Source organism: Manduca sexta, chromosome 24 (assembly GCF_014839805.1).
Source record: "Manduca sexta isolate Smith_Timp_Sample1 chromosome 24, JHU_Msex_v1.0, whole genome shotgun sequence".
NCBI classification, from domain to species: domain Eukaryota; kingdom Metazoa; phylum Arthropoda; class Insecta; order Lepidoptera; family Sphingidae; genus Manduca; species Manduca sexta.
The window spans coordinates 4,016,488-4,038,097 of record NC_051138.1 but is presented as its reverse complement, the minus strand read 5'-3'; the positions used below and the strand labels follow the sequence as shown (position 1 = coordinate 4,038,097).

Genomic DNA, 21,610 nt, shown 5'->3' with positions numbered 1-21,610 from the left:
TAAGGAAAATAATCGGCTGGATAAATAAACGTTCCTAACTCATATTGAAATATATTTTATAAAGTTAAAACCTTAACCCAAAAGTAAGGAAAGCAAAGCACCACCCACCATTAAAGTGATACATTAGTACACTGACAAAAAGCGTCTAGATTTATTGAGTACAGGTTAACATGAAAAGAAATAGATTTTATAGTACCTTAACCGGAAAGACTGTCTGGCATCATCATATTTATAGTCATTAGCGGCGGCCGCGTGTACGAATTCGTGTCTCGCGTCACCACCCGGCGTCGACGACGGCTTGGAAGGTTCTTTAGATCTGTAGTTTCTCTTATTAAACTTCCACTGAGTCGGTTTCGTCCTCAAGTCTGCTTGCTCTGCGCTCCACGCCTCCCTCCGTCTCCACTCGTTCGCTTGTATCGACTTATTCTCTATATTTTGCGTCTTGTTTTCCCTCCCAATCCCTTTGTCCCGGACCACTAAACGCACGTCGTCCTCTGTGGAGTTGACACGTATCACTCTTTTCCTAGAATTTATTAATGGATATCTATGTACCTATCTCCGTTATGATATTAAATATTTGAAAAATTATTGTGATCCGTGGATACAAAAGCAAATTTTTTGCATGCTGTGAGTTTTATAATGTTCATTTTAATGTGCTCAGATTATATGATTAAAGTTACTCATTTCTTTGAATGGTGTGCCACTTTGTGAACAGAATATGGATAATTTCATATGACTAGAAGTGTTAAAATAATTACCTAAGGAGTAGTTAAGCTGTCTCTACAGTTGAATTAGTTCGTGCATTGGTTTCTGTTATTTGAAAGAAAAAAATATGGTGTTTAATAAAGCATAAAACAGGTGGAAAACACGCCCAGTACACATTATAATAAGTAAACCCAGAGTTTGTGCCAACATGAAATAAAAAAATAAAGAATTTCATGATGATACATTTTTATTAGCAATAAGGTGCAGAATAAGTGCGTGAAAGACCCAAAATCTGAATAATTTTATATTTACCTGGGAGGCATATAGAGAGGACATCCTTCGCATATGCAACAGCATATAAGTAGTAAGAGTACAAGGGCCACTAATATCGCTAGTAATATTAATAACCAAAACAGCAAGCGACTCTCCGCTCTGTATATACCCTGAAACAAAAACATTAATTATAATCAGTAACTTAGATTATTGAAATATTTTAACGATTCAAATTAAAGACAATAAGTTATGTCGTACTATAAATAATAATTAGTTGGTAAATATTCCGCAAGTAAATAAGAATAAAAATGCTGTTGCTTCATTAAGAAAAACACTTCATCGACATGTGGTGAGAAAATTCTTAATTTCTAATAAAATGAATTATAATAAGTAACATTTATAAAAAATTTTTACTCACGGAGTCGTTGTCTGTTGTAGATGTCTGAACATTCTGGTTATTGCTAGAGCCAGTATTGCTAACACCAGTGGTGTATACAGTCACGTTCTTCGCTAATTGCTCTTGGAGTTTCGCTACGTCGATAGCTGCAGTGCCTGTCATTCGTACAACAGCTATAACCTCGCTTCTGCAATAGAAGAAAAAGTAGAGGATGAATTTTACACTTTAAATACTTCACATTAAAGCCTAATATACTACCGGAGATTTTGGGATATCTTGGTTTTCGTCATCTTTATTAATCGTGTGGAATCGCGAAAAACTCATCAACAAAACTGTTACATTATGCACCTTTTCTGTGACAAATAAATACCATCCCAGTCAAATACTGTCTATGATATAGGCAACAGTGTCCTTAGCGTGAGACTACTCTTTTATTAATAGCAAAATATGTCTTACTTTTCCTGACTAGACTCCAATCCACTTAAATCAGCAGATCCTTCTGGGCTTCCTTTATAAGGCTTGATGTCTATTATAGACACTTTCCCGCCAGATAGAGTGCTTAGAACCTCCTCCAATTTCTTCCTATCAGGATTAGCTCCTGGTACTATGAAAGACATTGTTCTTGTTTTACTTTCAGGTGGATAGATTTTCACTAGAGTTGTAGATGTTAACCTCGGAACTCCTAAATCGTAAGCTCTAATAGTGAGTATGAACACTTCACTTTCTTGTTGGCTGTCCGATTGGCGCCTTCTTCTGTTTACATTTTGTTTTTTAGTCCTTTTTAGTGTTTCTAATAAATGAAGTTCACCTAAAAAATTAAATACAAAATCATTAATTGTGTCAAAGTAGAAATAAGTCAATACTTGATCAATAAGTAAATGTTCAATATAATGTTGCCTAAAGACTTTTGCTAGTATTCTAATGTATTGTAAGATAAAATAACTATACCTGTTTCTTCATTGATGGCAAACTTCCCATCGTCGCCTTGAATAATTTCATATCTGACTACATTATTTGGTGGTTCGGCATCTTTATCGACAGCCTTCACGAAAGCCGACGACGTAAAGTTGTTCAAGTTAGGCGACAGTACAAACTCGTACAACGACCTCTCAAACTCAGGTGGGTTATCATTTACATCTAATAACTTAATAATTAATGGCACTGTTACTCTTAAACCTACTCCGTCGTTATCTCTAGCCTCTACTAAGAAATGCAAGTCTGGCATGGCCTCACGGTCAAAGCCATGATTATTTGTTGCAACAGTTATCAACCCTGAGAGTGGGTCTAGATGCAGCGACGTATTGAGGTACCCTAATATGGCAGTGAACTGGATTTTTCCAAATGCACCAGTATCTACATCGTCGGCTGCAACTTGTATGACCCTCGCTCCAGCCGTCACGTTCTCTGGGAGCTCTACATCGTAAGACTGCGCCAGGAATATGGGAGGGTTGTCGTTAATGTCATTAAGATAGACAGTTACGTTCGCTGTTGCCGATAGGTTTGTTGCCGGACCGAGTTCTTGAGCAAGAATCTGGAAACAAATTTTTTAATCATCAGGTTTTGGTAATTACTCGTCTTGAAAATATAGAAACATCAAACTTCAAAAACGCTTTCTTTTCGAAAACACAAACTCAATTACCTACGTAAAGTATCATGAGTTATTAAGCAAAATAGTAATTACCTGAAATATAACAGATTTCCTCGCTTCGTAATCCAGCATCGTGTTGTCACGTACTTTGATTATGAACTGCGCGTGCCTCTCAGCCACAGTGGGCGATATCTCAAAGGTGCCATTGTTTCCGACCAAACTCAGTGAAAACACGCCATTTTTGCCGGCGTCATTGTCGTTTACTTGAGGTATGTAGGGGTCGTTAAAAGTCAACGCCGTGCCTTGAGGTGCGTTTTCATCCAAATACGTGATGTAGCTGGAATTCAAAAAAGAATAAATAAGTAAAAATAAAATATCTACACATCTAAACTTCCAAAAAAAAAATCTTAAAGAAGAAACAAAATCAACTGTTGCCAAGCCAAACTAAATCTTTAGATCCGAATGATGTATTGGCAAAAGAAGCAAATTTTAGCCCTTAAATTCAGTACCACAACTACAATGTAACTAATATTGTTATTTTTTTATTATTAGTACTTTTGCTGAATTTTTCCATGCAACAATAATGTACTTACAACTGATTCTCAAAGTAAGGCGGTGAGTTTTCCCTCTCAGGCAGAATGAACGCGAGCTGGACCGTAGAAGACATCGCCTCAGGCTCGTCTCTGGACAGCCGGACCTCCTCAGCGACCACGGTGAGAAGGATCGGCGCACCGGCATGCGATATCGCTGCTATTTCTTCGATTGGACGTTCGAGCGTCACCTCACCTGGATTGAAGATAGTTCTTATTGATTTTATGTAATATTTTCAGTATGATCATACCAAAAATTGTTTGCAAATATTTTTTTTTCTAAAATGTTTTCTTTGTCTTTCCAGTTAACCAAAATTAAAGAACTGAGAATGTCTTTCTTATAATTTCACCTACATTAATGATTTCATTTTTAAATATTGATGAACCTAAAAACCGCGTTGTATTTTAATAATTTATTTTTTACGGGGCTTACCATGTACTTCAAAGGTATATTAAAATAATGCATCGTCCACTACATTCATAATGAGAACGAGTTTTTAAACCTTCAAAATAAAAAGAACAATAATTCATGCCGTCATTACAATATGTCGCTTTCATTATTCCAAGAGCTTAGCGCGAGAAAAAAGTCGTGCGCTATTATCATACAAAAGTACTCTTCGAGATTAACTCGGCGCTGTCATTTGTCGGCAGACGAGGGTGACAACGCATGCTTACGAACTCATTAATTATGTATTGAAGTTCACATTAACATATAAATTATGCGAACTATGACACAATAATTATACGAATATGTAATGAGTTGGAAACAAATCTTTTGAAATTTTTGATAGATATCTCCGTTTATAAACAATTTTCAGCCATGTATTTGTTGACTTATTATATAGTAAAAAAGAAAAATACTAAGTCAGTGTAACCGAACCCAGCTTAAGAACATCTTTTTGAAACACGTTTTTATTGGCTTCTTATAGGTGCTGCTAATAATCTACAATTATTTTTATATCTCTCACAATTAAATGTTTAACAACCGAACCTTTAAATGGAAATTTACGAAGTCTACAATTTAATGTTATTTCATTATATTGTCTACAATTAATATTAATTTAGAAACGTAAATTGTTGAGTACGAACATTTATTGGAGACTTTATGTACATCGCAAACTTTATGAGTATAATACTTCCATTTATGTGCGCTAAGATAGGCCATTCGTATGCTGCTAAATGCCACAAAAAGTGGAATAGCAGCATGTTCAAAGTTATACTTCGTCGCCGCTATATTTACTTTGTAAAAACTTTGGACTTTGTAAAAGTGTGTAATAGTTTGTAGCATGAAAAATATTATGCATTTTACGGAACTAAGGTTCAGGTTTTAGGTTGTAGTATTTTTTATAAAATATTAAAAACAATTTCACTCAGTATTAGGTGAGAAAAAAAATTGACTGTTTTCGATCACAATACAAGCCAAGTAATTTATCAAATTCGTATATTCCTCAAAAATGAATTCGAATCTCGAATTTACATAATTGCTCGACGTCTGTAATAATGGTCCTTCTGTACCCTTTGTTTGTTTTGCAGCCCGGAATAGCTTGGAGTCGGTGCCTCCAACTAAATTGAATCTCTATTCCCATTCACGAACCGCTTATAAGGTGTAGTCTGATTAATGCGATAAATTCACAAGTATGCCAGCTCGTCCAATATCTGTTGGAATAAGTTTTAACGGTTGTTTTTAGGAAGTAGTCGATATTGTTCCCACACTATTGTTACTGGTAAGCTTTTCGATTGTAATTGTATTCTTATCAGGCTACCTAAAAAGGATGGTTTAAACGATTTAAGAATCGTACTAATTAAATAAAGGTTAAGCGTGATGTTATGTATACTAATTTTTAGTTATGTTTAATATTTATATTACATTTTATTATTAATAAAAAAACCCTATATGTAGCATAATATCTACCAAAATTTTATATCACTTTAATCCAATCACTTAAAAATATTTTTTTGCATTTGTATCGTACGTTTTGTATTTTTTAATTTATTTAACCATTAATATAATTAAATAGTTCAATAGCAAAGACGAACCACAACATCATTGACAATGGCCGACAAATTTAAAAACTTAGATGCACATCTAATAATCAGCTGCGACGACGACTGAGATCACTGTGGCACAGAACGTATTTTCAGAGGGTGAATTCAAAGGAAGTAAGTGCCTTTATTACGAGGTAAGGTAGGGCACGTTTACAAACAATGGGTGCCGGCGACTGCGCTCCGCAAGGCCTAATGAGCCATTATACGCCTGTTCCACAGAATACGTTGCATTAACCGCCCTGTTAACGTTTTCGAAGTCTTGTGTTTGTAGTTTTGTTAGCACGCAATGTTAGCGTCTTGTCTCACTTGTCACCGGTCTGTAATGTATTTATTATGGAGCGTGTAACGAGTTGGTTGTGTAAGGTTTTGTTTCTTTGATGGTTTGTGATGTTGAGGGATATCTATCATTATTAGGTAACTTTACGAGACTATCTTACCCTCAAACCCATTACTGCAACTTCTGTAAGCCAGGATCGACAGTGGCAAGCATTTTATGACAACGAGCGGTGAAGCTCGGCTACTCTCAGGAATCAAATTGGACAGGGAGGAGTTTGAAATATATTTTCAATCTATTCCCATAGCAAGGCGGGAAACAAAATTATAAATATCGAAAGGTATTTTTTTATCTTAATCATTGAAAAATTCACTTCGATTTAAGTTAAGGTGTAGAGCAAGCACCCAGAATTTTTAACCGCAAGTTTTTGCCGGGTTCTTATTATTTTAGTAAGATTTGATTCCATTAGTAGGTATGTTTAAAATACAGAAAAGCGCTTTGTATCTTTAGAATGAAATAAGGTTAGTAAAGTAATTTTTAAAATATTTTGACCAGTATTTACAGATCTGGAAAGTAATTTACTCAGTCAGAAAATGGTAAGTCAATAAAGCGATTTCTTTGATGTTAATCGATCTTGTTCCTAAGAAAGATCAAAAATCTCAATCAAACCAATTAAGGTTAAAGTATCTTCAAACATCAGGAATCACTCAAAGCCCTGTTATTGGAAAATATTAAATGTTAATTATTAGTCTTCCATTTGATATTCAATATTGGTCTACAATATCGAATAATATCTAAAATTATAGTTTTGTTGTAAATTTGACATGGCGCCGTTGGAACTATGTTTCAGTCCAACAAAAGATTTCGCAATCGGTACCGAGAACCTTTCAATTGGGAACGCAATTAATTCTGAACCGGACTACATACTAATTGTCTAAGTAAATGACAAAAGTTCCACTCATCGAATTGTAGAAATTAGAACTTTGATACTGAGTTAATAGTATTTGTTTTTAAATGCAACTTGGCACACGCAAGCGGGAAAGGTGGGGTTCTAATTATAATGGGCATGAAAGAATAAGGCATAACGTAATAATTATGCCAATGATCTAGCTTAAGTTACAATTACTAACTGGTCTATATCACCATAATAATGTAATAAAAACCCCTAATCAGGACACAGTAAGGACTACATTCCCTTGTTCCCATGTCCTTATTACCAAGCTCTAACTAGAGAAGTATTATAATATTTATTTAATCCACCAAAAAATTGTCGCGAGTCATGTATGAAACCTGTATTCTCGTTTCATGGCGGTCAATATTCTAAATATTACAATATTAACAAAAATAAATCTGATTTCTCCTTGTAATCATTAGGACGTGTTTTCCTTTAAGGTCAACACAGTTTCACAAATATATGGTATTATGTCGTCCACTAGCCAAAAGGATACAAGAAATTAATAACACTTGCAACTATAAATTCTGCAGTAAAACCGGTTGATCGTAACGAATCTGAGTTTAATATGCATCAACGTACACGTCTTGATTCCTTTGGCTTTTTATACTTTGCCGTCATCAACCAGGCGGAATCGATAATTGAGTATACATAGAATATAAACATGTATATAAACAATGAACCTCGTAAATGAAAGAAATCTGGGGCAAATTGGACAGGACTGCTGACCCATGATAAGTAAGTAGGATATCCTACGGAAGCCGCCGGGTAGGGCGTCGCGATGCTATCGAATGAAAAAATACTTAAATTATTGTAGTGACCCAGAAAGTAAGTCGACCGACTAGTCCAAGGATTACGAGTGATAAATAAGTTTAGTTTTATGGCTATACAGGTCTAGTTATAAGTAAAATTTGAGGTCGGCCCTCGACACCTTAAGTGCATTTATTTATGTTTGGGTTTTTTAAGATATTCGACTTTTAACGAGGTACTGCATTTTCTTAATTTAGCAAGATTGAAATGAGATTTGTTACTTAGATTTATTTTGAAAATATCATCACTGTTTACGTAAACAAAGCTCACAACAAATTATTGAATATACGGTATTTTATAACCTTCGCTATTTGTCTTCACAAACATAATAAAGTACTGACGGCTTCCTACCAAAGAATCTATAGATGGTGATAAATATACACTGATGGTTGATTCATAAATTACATCGCGATTCCTAGAACTTGACCAGTCGTAAATAACAAAAGTCAAGGTAGAAACCCGAGTGAGTCGTTAAAAAGACGATGACCTAACTTCGCACGAAACGAATAAACTTCCAGGCTGAAGGAAATATAATAGGGTTGATGGTGTTGTGTCTGCCGATTGTTATTCGCGAGTTGATAAAGTTTTGTGGCATTGCAGACGTAAGTTTGCTTTATGGGTTTGTTTACTTAATTGCATGTTATCATTAAGTGACCGTGGTGTAAAAAAAATCTGGTAGAAAACAGTTAAAATCTTAGCAAAGAAAAAAATATAATAATACTTAAAATAATTACTTTTATAGCCTTGGCTGTATATATCGCAATCGCAACGCATATATATGGGAAGCAAGTGTACAAATGACTTTAAACTACCAATGCGATTAAAAGTCAATGTAAATGAACAACAATAATTACAAACCTGATGTTTCATTAATGTTGAAGAAAGGCGTGAAAGGATTCCCCTCAGACACCAGCCCGTACCGGATCTGCCTGGGAGCGCCTTTGTCGCCGTCTTCAGCTCGGACCTTCACTACCATGTCTCCCGGCGCCACTTGCCTAGGCAGGTGAGTTATAGGCGGTGCCGACGTGAACACCGGTGGCATGTCTTGGACATCTTGCACGACCACTACCACTTCCAAGCCCGCTATGTTTCTAGTGTCTTTTCCCACTTCTATGTATGGATCCTGTCGGTTTAATTTATTTCTTATAAAATGAATTATTTTATTCAGTACTAAGATAGCATCACTTAGTCTAAAAATTATAATTCATGTTTTGCGTAAAAGCAGCGATAGCCTAGTTGGGTGTGGAACGGACTGCCGAGACGAATGTCCGCAGGTTCAAATCCGAAGGACAACACACACCTCTGATTTTTCTAAAAAATTATGTGTGTATTCTTTGTGAATTATCGTTTGCTTTAACGGTGAAGGAAAACATCGTGAGGAAACCTGCATACCTGAGAAGTTCTCTGTAGGAATTTCGAGGGTGTGTGAAGTCTACCAATCCGCACTAGGCCAGCGTGGTGGACTAAGGCCTAATCCCTGTCAGTAGTAGAGGAGGCCCGTGCTCAGCAGTGGGCAAGTATAGAATACAGGGCTGATATTATTATTATTATTATTATTTTATATATACATATAATTATCTCTCCTATTTGGAGGTATGCAGGGCACGGGCCGAAGCCAAGTGTAATTTAATGAAAAAGTGCAAGAAATTAATTTAATGGGTCGGTAATGATAAAAATTTTCGAACAATACGGCAAGTGTTTAATATTGTTGCTTTTTGCAGAAGAATGTATGTGTTTTTGTGAAGGTCGAGTGTTCGAAGGCTGGTGTGTAGGGTTTTAGGGATTACTCCTGTAGAAGATATTATAATAGGTATGGTCTTGACTGTGGTGGCGTTCCATTGTGTTTGTAATTCTATAGACAAGTCGGTATATTTAGCAATTTTTTCAGTGTAGGTGGATTGTAAGTTGTGTGTGTTGCAAATAGCTATGTCGATGAGGTATACAGTTTTGATAGATTTATGAAAAATAGTTATGTCAGGGCGGTTAAAATGAATAGTTTTATCGGTTATTATGGTTCGGTCCCAGTAGAGTCTAAGTTCGTTGTTTTCTAGTACACTGTTATTATTATTATTATTTGCGTATCCGCTACATTTGGAAAGTGTATACTCTACATGACTGACAATATTTAAACACAATATTTGCATATAAAGTATAAGTCATAAAACAAAACTATTAAGGTGGTAGCTCAAGGTCCATTTTCATACATTTTGTTTCGGCTTTAATCTGGGTAACTAAACAAGTATTGGCAAGTAAAGAATTTAAATTCACGTCTAGTTAGTGATTAGTTCTCGCAGTTGAAGAAAAACGTAAAATAATTAATAATCATGGATATTTCGGCCTTTAAAATTTAATATGACGAAATTTTAAAGGCCGAAATATCCATGATTATTAATTATTTTACGTTTTCTTCAACTGCGGCTAAACTAATTTAAATTCTTTACCTACTGTTTAGTAAAAATGAACCTTACCTAAACTTTCAGCAAAAATAAACAACTGCCATATTAAAGTAATTAAGCTTATCACCCTTTCCTCTTTGTATTAATGTACGGAATCCAATCAACAATGCAATTAAAACAGTTTGTTTAATAAACTATTCGAACACAGAGCAATATAAATAATCCTTTTGCTAAAGTTGGAATAAGGCAATCTCAGATACAATCTCGTCCAATACAAACGAACCATAGAGCTAATGTTCTAATTGGCAAATATACGAGCTCCTTGGCAGTGTAGAAATTACTAACAGTCTTGTATCCCATGTTCATACGTAAACGCACCTTGAAAGTGTTCCGTAAGTGTCTTGTATTGCATATATTTCTTTATTTAGCTATAGTTCAACTCTTAGAGGATGTGTGACGAGGTCGTATTCCGTCCTTTAGCAATTAACGCCAATTAAAATGCTAATGGTGAACAAACTAGACTCCAGTCGATAGATCCAAACTGAACTAGGTTTCTAAATAATTAGATGTAATTAAACTGCTGTACTGGTGATATCTTACCACAGCAAGCAGTGTTAGATGGTACATGGACTGAGCCTCGAAGTCTAGAGGGCCGACGAGGAAGATTGTCCCCTCTGTGTTCTCGGTGGATACACGACGCTGGCGAATTGCGAAAAGTGGCGAGCCCTGTTGAATAAATGTTTGAATATTAGTCGAAAGGCAAGGCCCTGATGTTAATCGACAGGTTTTGAATTTAGTTAATCCATTTCAGTAGATGTAGATCAATAATGATATTGACAAATCGATTGTTCTATATTTCAGTTAGATTGATATTTTGCAAATATAATATCACTTAATAACAACACCTAAATGTATTAACTGAAATTATAGAATGAAGTTAAAATATGTTAATATTAGATTCTGTAAACACCGGCACAGGTTTACAAATTATTTGGGATTTCATATTCAAACTTTGTCACGATCTTTACTACCGATTAAGTTACTCTAGATAATATAGAATTCATATACCGAAGACAATCAAGCTTAAAGACACAAAAACTATTGACGAATGGCACACTGTACCAGAATAATGGCTTATAATACTTCAGCAGTTAACCTTTAAAATAAATTGGATTTATCTATAATGATCGTACTTCTTTTAACCATCAGGGCGCGATGTAGTACATGAGCTAGATGCAAAATTACACTATGTAGGAACAAGGACTACGTCATTATAGCATTTAAGCGGTCTGTAACCGACCTCGGGTTGCGGGTGCCCATTCTCCGAGAACTGTGAGAATTTTAACGCCTCAGGTCGTCTTAATGTTTTGTAGTTAGGGATGTCAGAAAATTGGCCAAAACTATAACATTACCTAAGTTTTATTATTTAATAAAGTCATCTAAAATGTTTATGTAAATATTTTTGTAGGAAAGGCATTAAGAATTATTTTGGAAATTCAGTTTTGCTACACTAAAAATACCATGTTAGCGAGCAAGGTATTAAAATTGATTGCTATATTGCTGATCGGTGCATTTGAATTGTAATCTAAAGTTCAAGCTAACAAAGACAAACGTATACTCATCGAAAAAGTATCAACTGAGTTAATAACGACTTCTTGTTACTTCTAAACAGAATCGCCAAAGCTACAGTTAGATTAAATGTTAATACAGGCAAAAACCATCTGCAGTTCTCATGATCAGGGGCAACATACCCGTTGCATCCAAACCGTACAATAGCGGGATCCAGATCTGTTTGATGTTTAACAACTAGAGGAAGTTTAGTGCCGTTGTGTTTGGAGCGAAGTTTGCATCATATGTTAGCTGTATTTTCCATTGTTGTTCCAATGTGGAGCAAAATGTTTGCTATTTCATTAAGCAAAAGCTGCTAAGCAAAATATTTTTTGGCGTTTTAGATTTCCAAATCTTGGTTTAGGCATTTAAGAATAAATAAAAGGTCAAAGTCAATGATACTAAAGTTGTTTACGGCTATAATCCTAAGACCTATTATAATAAGTGCTACTATGTCCAATGAATATGTTACGCATTACAATATCAATGCATTGGGATTCAACGTTAAAACAACACAATTTCAAAGTAAGGAATAACAATCCAGATATGAAACACCGATCTTGAACTTCGAAATCTTTCCTGCGTCCGGCCACCTCACGTGTGGTAGCCCTACATAATTGTGCAACATCATCGGACAAGCCGACTGGACCAACCCATCTCATTGTGTTACGTTGTTTTGAAATGGCACATAATTCGCTATCCTTAATGTAAATTAGTGTGATTTGAATAGATTTTCACACGATCGCCACGATCTATCGTTAAATTATCCGCTTAGAAAGGAAAACAGTGTAATATTAATATATTGAATATAACATTAGAAACACAAAGGCTTTTCAAGTTATACTTTAGCTTGCGGCTTCATGCGTTACTATCAATATTGATATTAAACTGTAAGTGTCTATATTTTGAGTTTATCTTTCTTTTAATAGTAACACAGATTTTTTTTATAATGAAAACAGAAATTCTTTTTAAAACTTCGTTCAAAAGAACGGGTATAATAGGAAATAAGAAATGAAACGAGACCATTATTTATTCCATTAGTATTACTATTGCCGTTTCTCATTTACTCAATAGATTTTAAATTGATTTATTGTTAGTATTGAAAAGAAACACATTTTAATGATGGCTATTACAGTAGTTTTGTAACATTAGTAATTATCTCATTATTAGAGATCCGTTATACTCCAATTCGCATATCATATTTTAGATCAGTTATCAGTAATGTAGCTATACTTATTATAGAACAAAGTCCTCAAAATCTGTCTGTATATATGTGATCGATTTTCTCAAAATCTACTGAACGGATTTTGGTACGATTTTTACTAAAAGATAGTGCAATTCTTGAGAAAAGTTTAGGTTGATAGTACATGTCGGTTTTATGTACAGTTATTGAAATATAACGATTACTGTTAAAGAGGTCGCGTGGTTGTAAGAAATCTAGTGGGTCGGTATTTATGCGGAAAATTTTTTGTACACACTGATATTTACACGGGCGAAACCGCGGGCACAGCTAGTACTGCACTAGTATTGTTCATCACCATCTGCAGATGCTTTTTACAATTCAAGGTATTTAGTACATCAGAGGGATCAAAGCCATCTGACGATGGATCTCAGTGGCGTAATTGTTACCATTTTTTCATGATTCAATACTGCCAACAGAGAATGCTTATGACTTAAATTAAGGCATAATTTTATCAAAATCATAAACCGACTTTATAAAATTCCTGGGTTATCTGCACAAATTATAAGCTAATAGAGGTTAACGTTTATATAACCCAACCACATAATTACAAAATCACTTTCTACATTGGGGTTGTCGTCGAAAATGACGCCATGTTATAGCGTACAAACTACATTACGCGGTTGCCACGAAAGCCGTGTCAAACGCGGCTGAGTTTGAAAATGCCATTAGACAACCCTGAAATTACGGTCACACTTCATACACGCTGCGCCACGCCACATCGCTAACGGAATAGAAAACCTTTCTGTTATGTTATGCAGAAATTAGTTAGGTGAATATTATTAAGGGTTTAAATTAGTTTAATGCCAATGATTTCGTTCTATTTTAACACAACACAACATCACGTATTTATCGCCGAAGGGGTATGCAGAGGCGCAACCAGGGCACTGATTTTTTGCCAAGTGTGTTCCGTCCCATAATGTGATAGGGGCGAGACTATCGCCATATCGCACAAATTTCAGACTCCAGGGTGATACTGAGCAGAAAAACCCAAATATTACTTTGCCCGACCCAGGATTCGAACCCATGACCTCAGAGCGCTGCCGTACCGCGCATGTAGTACAAATACGCCGTTGAGGTCTATTTTTACAGGAGGATGTGTATAGTCATAAAATCATGTGATTGAGATTGTAGTTCAAATAAGCGCTTTTGAGTTAACAGATACTAACATTTTTATTTTTTTATAAGATTTAAGGAGCATTTCATTAATATGATCGATGGATGCTTTCCGTTGGATAAAAATATATTTCTATACTTGTACCTAACAAGTAAATATTATATTTTTATATCGTTAGCTACAATTGCCAGATAGAAATCCTATCGTTTGTTAATTCCTAAGTCAATATCAATCTTTAAACTTGTAATAATAAAATCTTGTATATAAATAAATTACCAAATCTTATCTACTTCCGTACCACGGCCCTTCAGGTGATGTACACCCAATTAGCCATCGTTATTACCCACCGAACAACCGTCATCATCGGTTTATGTTCAGTATACTTAAAAATGCAAATTAATAGCTTACCCAAAGTTCCAACTCCAAGGGTTTCGGCGACAGCGGATTTTTCCTCGCAATTACTATCTCCAAATCGGTCCCTCGCTTCGCATCCTGTAACAACACACAATTTTAGAACTTTGTATCAAAATTTTGAATTGGGAAATGTAGGTTTGGCTTTTAAAAAATAATTTGAAATGTGAAATTTTTTTGGGTCCTATTCTAGTATGGGCTAAAAAATAAATGATTTTGGGTATTATTTCTTTATTAAATTGGGTGATACGTTTTGTATGACTTTGTAGGTAAGCATGGCGTTGTCGATTTGTACCGTAAGTACTTTCGTGCTCTGCTTGGGAACATTGATATAATTACAATACATTATGAGATTTAACGCCGACTTCCTAAGATGTCTAGAGCAATATATCATATTATAGTACTTTAGTTTCTTGATAACGTTTCTCACTCATGGGCTGGCGTGGCGGCACTGGGCGTCGTCAGAAATAAAAATAAGTATCAGCTCATTCGCTATCTACGACCACATCTATTCACAGCTGGAAATCCGATGCTGTCAATGTCTTGTCAATCATATAAAATCACACGGTTGCACCATCGTTTTCACTTATATCCTCCCAAAGCTACACTAGTTCTGATATTATAGTGTAGTCCAAAAAGTAGCCTCGACTGGCAAAGGATATTGCGTTGACGGGTTGCGTTATTGGTTGTTCACAGTTTCTGTTGGTACACAGATTCTGTGAAACACTACTGGTCAGAATGAGTTACAATGGCGGATATTTCAAAGCGTGTAGTGTAGTAAGATACAAAATATTTTCTTTCTTTCAAATATGTCAGTTCACTACCAAAAACCATGCAGCAATCATGCAGCAAACTTGATTATATGTGACGTCAACTTAAACAATTTGTTCCACAATACGATACCAAACAATCGTTTAATATTGAACTGAATTCTCAAATTAAGTACAGTGGTCATTAAGCAGACTATCTAGGAAATAAAGCCGAGTCCACAGTAATGCACAGTAACAAATTGAATGCAATTTGTGCACGCGGGGTTATAGTGTATTATCATACAAATAGAGCAATCAAGGCAACTCCACATCAAGCGTTTGTACTCAGCTATCATTTAACACTAAATATGTCATTATTATGCCCAACCGTTTGGAATTAATTCTTTGATAGTTCGAGGAAATTGAATATGCCGAAATATGCGGTTGTATTTTGGCGTATAATGCCGGCAGTATTATACAAACATAACCTAACATTACACACACACACACACACACACACACACACACACACACACACACACACACATAACATTAGGTACACAAACATCTATACTATAAAATAATAATTGTTTTTATTTAGGATATATTATATTATACATATATGTGTACGATAGAGGCACATCCTATTTTGGAATTACATATCACCGTTAAAGAGAATTATGTAGTATGTACTCATAATTTTTATAATTAAACATTGGTAATATTTAATAGAAATAAAATTATACATTCACTGAGTTTTAAGTGATTTTGGTATTTATTGTATAAAATAATCCCACGAGTGCATCCTTTGATCAGAGAAATAGAGCTTTACATGATTACCTATCCTTATCTATGTTAGATCCATGAACATCCATTAACCATAAATGTTATAACATTGAATAAAGATGTAAAATGATAAAATACGCATACTGGATAGCTCAATTAAATATCGCATAAACATGCGCACTAAAATTTATGTTCCTATCAACATGATATTGAATTTCTATACCAGCTTTTGCTTGTGTTATTCACGTGACGTATATTTTTCATACTGAGTGACAAGATCAAGTTAGACTGATTGAGAGTCTGGTTATAAACACTGGCAGTACCGCCCAGAATTATGCATTAAATCGTACCATGGCACTGCGCTCGAAACCTTAGCCATTCATATTTAGTCACGTAATAATTTATCGTGAAAGATTTTTTTTTATTGGTTGTAGAAAAGTTTCAACTAATATAGATCATAATACGTAATAGTATAATAATAACAAAAGGACTATTATAAATTTTCGCTGTTGGGTAAAGTCTACAATCTAGATATTTTGTGTACATTATAGTTATATTTATTATTATGCTGGTAGCTATAATATCCTTAAAGCTCGAACATAACATTTAAATTCTACATAATATGCTCCGTTAATAAAATAAAATTAATAATTTGTAATATTGCGTAGGAATAGACAATTGTCTTACCAATTTTACTTAATTGTTCTTTTTTTTCAATAAGCCTAAGATAGGGATTTAGTGACTAACTTTGAAGTATTGTGAATGTTTCAAATGCCTATCATTGGTCTAGTTTCAGAGATAATGTTTAAGTCCATATTTAAAAACCATCATTTAAATGCAGACAGCGCGCAGTCGTAGTTCAAGTTTGTTGTATCGACATTACATCTTTACAAGAAATTTAAATAAATGCTTTATCTGGATTTGTTTTTTACTTTTTAATTTACATTAAATGATTTAAGATTAAGATACAAAACAATTATGATTGAAGATTAACCGAGATATCTATTAAAAGTATATAAGCAAGAAGAAAAATTTCCACACATCAGAAAAAAAAATCAAAATAAATATAGAATTTGATTTATGTAGCATTAGAAAACATTACGTTAAATAGAAAACAGGATAAAATGCGAGTGTTCATAATAACGGACGTAATTTATACCTCCAACCACGTATTAAGAGCAGGTCTTTTGCTAGCTACTTTTTCTAGGTAAGCGAGACTTTGCATGTATAGCTCCATTATTATTATGATGTAAACTCCGAAATTATCATTTATATTGCTCGGGTCTATTTCCGTTCAAAAATCAATAAAGTTGTTCTCAGTGGCTATATATTATACTTTAGACGTGAGAAGTTCTGCATAAAAAATTCGAAGATGGGAAGTCTGCTAGACTGCAATACGCATGATAGACTAAGGCCTAAACCCTCCCAGTAGAGGAGGCTTGTGCTCGGCTTTAGGCAGTATACAATACAAGGCTAATATATTATTATTCATGTACGAAGTAACGAATGATTATTAAGAACGTTAGAGACTTTTTTTCTTTAGACTTCCTTTCGGAGATTTGATATGACTTTGATCAATTATACCTTAATACTATGATAGATATGACCATGGATAGTACACAACTGACACCCACTCGTATGACGCAATGTATGATTTAAGTTAAAACGCCATATCCGGAAAATTTACTTATTGTGCATAATACATGAGAGTTAAAATGGTGAGAACAAACGAAAGGAAATCCGCATGTCATAGGAATTATAATTTCTATTGTTATATTCGTATCCGACAAGTGTCCTGGATAAATAAAGATAAAACTGAATCGTTTTATCGAGAATCGAAGCTTTGATCCTCAACGTACGGAATACGAAACATTTATTACTTTTGCAAACCATTTTCTATTCTTTTTTTGGAAATTATTTCTTTATAGAAATTATATGACAAAGAATTTAATAAAATCTCGTGAAAACAAAATTATATCAAGTAACTAATATAAAGCGCCCACTAATAAAGTTTTGAGAAATATTGAAATCGTTAATTAACATAATTCTTCAGCTTATTTATATAGCAAATATGTTTTAAAAAAATAAAGGTTTAAAACATTTGAACATAAATTCAATATGTTTTGATAAGAACTTCTTGCCTTAAAATATAAATTTACCTCTGGCACCAATATGATACTAGGCTGGTGAGGAAATATGGTGTCTCTCGGCGTGGTAGCGTTGGTGCCGGTGATAGAGCACGCGATGCGACTGCTGCGTCCCCTGGTATTGCGCGCAGACAATCTGAAGTCCACGTAACGGCCGGGCTGCAGCCTCTTCAACAGGATCACGTTGGCCTGGCACACGGAGTTGTACCGCGTGCACGGGAGCGACTCGATGCCGATGTCCTGTCTGCCCATTTGACCTGGTGGAAGCGGGTTGCTCGTAATTTTGTACAAATACATTTTAATTCTAGAATGGCCAATATATTATAACGACTTTATTATATATTTTTAAGAATAGCTAGATATAGTTTAATTACAAAAGTTGGCATGCTTCCGGCGATCTATCTGTTTTTTTTTTTATCAACTGTCTTTCACTTTTGTGATAATTTTGCTAACGTCGAGAGACGGATACATATACAAAAAAAACTACGCCAGGTAATTTTTGAATAATTGTCGGAAAAATAAATGACAGACTTAAAACAAAAATTTTACTTTTTCTTAAAACACTTATTTTACTTTTTCTTACATACTTATTTTACTTTCTTACTTTTTCTAAGTGAGGCGTAAGAAGAATGATTATAAAATTATTTCCGGACATTAAATCGTTGTAGCATTATACCTGAACCTAGTTCGAACTAAGTAAAGGAAAATAATTTTGAAGTGCTTTCTTTGTTCGCAGTCCACGATCTACAAGGATTAATTAATCTCATCAATAAAGTTTTATAATTCAGTTTCTTAGGTAATTACTTTTTTACTATTTTCTTTATCACGTGAAATTATTTAACACTAATATTTGCTATAAAATACTTAATCTTTTATTTTGTATGTATATTTTTTTGATGTACACTCGTTAAGTTAATCAATGACAAAAAAACAATTTATACATAAGAGTCGTTAAAGATTACAAAAAAACAAAACAGTATTAAAATAATTTGTAGACAATTCCACAAAGTCCTTGTAAACCCTATTTTAATTAAATAATTTGATTTTAGATCTCCGATTGTCGCCGTAGTGCTTAATTGGACCTCCCGTCTCAGCAATCATTTTATCTCATTTTGTAATTAATTTACAAGCGCATTGGTCTATTTAAACAAGATGAACTATAGAACGTTACATTTAATAGTAATCATTAGTACTAATTGTGAATAAAATAAATTTCGTGAATAAAATGTACTTCAAATCCATTGGAGAAGATTTCCATTACCTTTATATTCTTCATGTTGGTAGGTTTATTTGATGGCATCTTAGAATTATCGTTGTAACAAGTCTCCATAAAGCATTTAGCTTTAAGACAAACGGTTACTTTACAACAATCACTGTAATGTAAGTACGTCTTATAAATCAATTGGCTGTCTTGTAAATTAATTTCATTGGTAATTTTGCATTAATTCTGATATCGATGCTTAGCTTGATTTCAGCCGGTTTTATATTATTGCATTAGGAAACAGTTCTACAAAGGATGCCGAATTTAGAAATCGATATTATTATTTATTGGTTAACAATTACGGCGTCGCCTATAAATAAAAAATCAAAGAATAATTGAACGAATGGTTTAAACAAGTCTACATAACCAGCAGCAGAAATGCTAAAATCAAATACTGTACAAAAATAACAAGGATGATCGAATTAATGATTTCAGCCGAACTAAACAGCTAGGAGCGGAAGGGACAGAACAAACTATCTGTAAATGAAATTGATGCCAGTCTTACCAATAAGCTCGAAGTGGAGAGGATAGTCGAAATCAGGATCGGAGGCGCGCACTCGGTAGATGACTGAGCCGACCGCCGCGTCAGCAGGCACAAGCACCAGCCGCATCAGGGTGCTCGGGTCAAACACTGGCTCGCCGGCACGCGCGCCCCACACCGCGCATAGCAATACCACCGCCAAGGCGAAGGTCATCCTGGAACAAACATATATTAAAATTACAATCCACCGTTTCAAAACATATAGATAGCATATATTGGATTAGGATTGATTATTAATTTCGGACGTAAATCAAAGTCTAGGATCATTGTACGTGGTAACTATCTCTAAAGAATAACGGAGAAAACTATATTTTAATATGTGTACAAGATTTTTAACATTATACACCTGTCCTCACCTTATATGCAAAGGCAGGTTTTTCAAAAGGGCTTGGATCATGGTCAAAGTTAAAGTCTTTTCATTCTGATAGGTATTGCAATTATAATGTCGAATGTTGTTTTACATATAACGTCGAAAAATGTCCGATTATATCGATTTGGTGGTGAGAAACGGATAATGGAAACAGTCGTATCTTCACTTTTCATTTGCTCACGCGTGGTCACATAATTGCATTACATAATCATATTGTTTTCGCACCAAATTGTTTATGTTACAAATTGATATTACAATAAGTTCGAAATTCACTCGATGGAAATTCAATAGAGGCAATATCGATTTTTTTATAAATAAAATTAAGCAACATAACAATGTTATCATTTAATAAAATAACATCATCGTAAAATAAGTTAATGTTTAAAGGCAGTTTAAACTGTCCACAAGATGTAAATTACTTCAGAAAATATTCAACAAAACATTTTCTTCATTTATGCAAATTTTATTCATTGTCTCAAACCTACAAACTAATTCGTTTAACGACTTAAGTCCCGTCTCGAAGAAACACGGTAATTACGTTTGCTACATACAAATTAATCTATATTGGAATAAAAACTCAAATGGAAGTAAAGATGTTCATAAACAAATCAATATTAATACGAGTGGGTTTGTCGCATAACTCTTTTAACTCGACTGTGAGAAATCAGAACTTTGTATACAACCCGCGAGAAGTTTATGCCGAAGGTTTAGTATTCAATTATAAATTGGTTGATGTTACCCGGATCAGCACTTGAGCGTTCGACCGCAGACTAACTCCGGTTGCGAAAGGGAAAATTGTGTTATGAAATCATAGTGGCACTTCTGTGTAGCGGGAAATAACTCTTTAGGGTATAGCTGGTAATAAAACTGAGGATGCAATCAGCTGATTTAATTTCATCTATGCATAAACTCATTAATTTACGCTGTTTTGCATTTGTCCTTCGTTAATGGTTTTACCCATACTAGCCGTGGAATTAAGTTCAATATTCTAAGTAACAGTTGTTGTTGTCATGATGAATATTAACAATTGTTTACAACTTCATACTTTTACCATATTACGGAAGACCAATTCATTTATAAAATACTTACACTATCTTTAAGTCTTTGAAAACCAAATTTGCAATCAGCCTCTCTCTTAAGAAGCAGTGACTTATTTTACCAGCAAGTAAAGTAACCTTGCTCTTTGACTCAATCTGATTTAATTTAAATTAACACAAACTATATCCGCTCCAGTAGCGGTATTGGGTGTAGACTTGCAGAAACGGGGTCAGAATAATTGAAATTGCACGTTCTATAGTAAAATTCGTTCGTTCGGGTAAATCCGCTCTCGTCGTGTCTTATGCTTGTGT

The 21,610-nt window shown here is 34.4% G+C and overlaps 1 protein-coding gene across 2 annotated transcripts in view; it reads right to left on the bottom strand.

Annotated features, from left to right (window-relative positions):
- LOC115443904 (cadherin-86C) overlaps window positions 1-21,610 on the bottom strand; it is a 114,775-nt gene that overhangs the window by 3,068 nt on the left and 90,097 nt on the right. The window contains exons 3-14 of one of the 2 annotated variants that reach the window (XM_037442465.1): window positions 19,856-20,046; window positions 18,102-18,346; window positions 14,405-14,488; window positions 10,632-10,757; window positions 8,494-8,758; window positions 3,557-3,749; window positions 3,057-3,300; window positions 2,324-2,906; window positions 1,832-2,183; window positions 1,397-1,562; window positions 1,018-1,148; window positions 197-523 (exon numbers count right to left, since the gene is read on the bottom strand). In XM_037442465.1, coding sequence (XP_037298362.1) covers window positions 197-523; window positions 1,018-1,148; window positions 1,397-1,562; window positions 1,832-2,183; window positions 2,324-2,906; window positions 3,057-3,300; window positions 3,557-3,749; window positions 8,494-8,758; window positions 10,632-10,757; window positions 14,405-14,488; window positions 18,102-18,346; window positions 19,856-20,046 — 2,907 coding nt within the window. The remainder of the gene's footprint in view (window positions 1-196; window positions 524-1,017; window positions 1,149-1,396; window positions 1,563-1,831; window positions 2,184-2,323; window positions 2,907-3,056; window positions 3,301-3,556; window positions 3,750-8,493; window positions 8,759-10,631; window positions 10,758-14,404; window positions 14,489-18,101; window positions 18,347-19,855; window positions 20,047-21,610) is intronic. The other variant, XM_037442466.1, reaches the window with a different exon arrangement.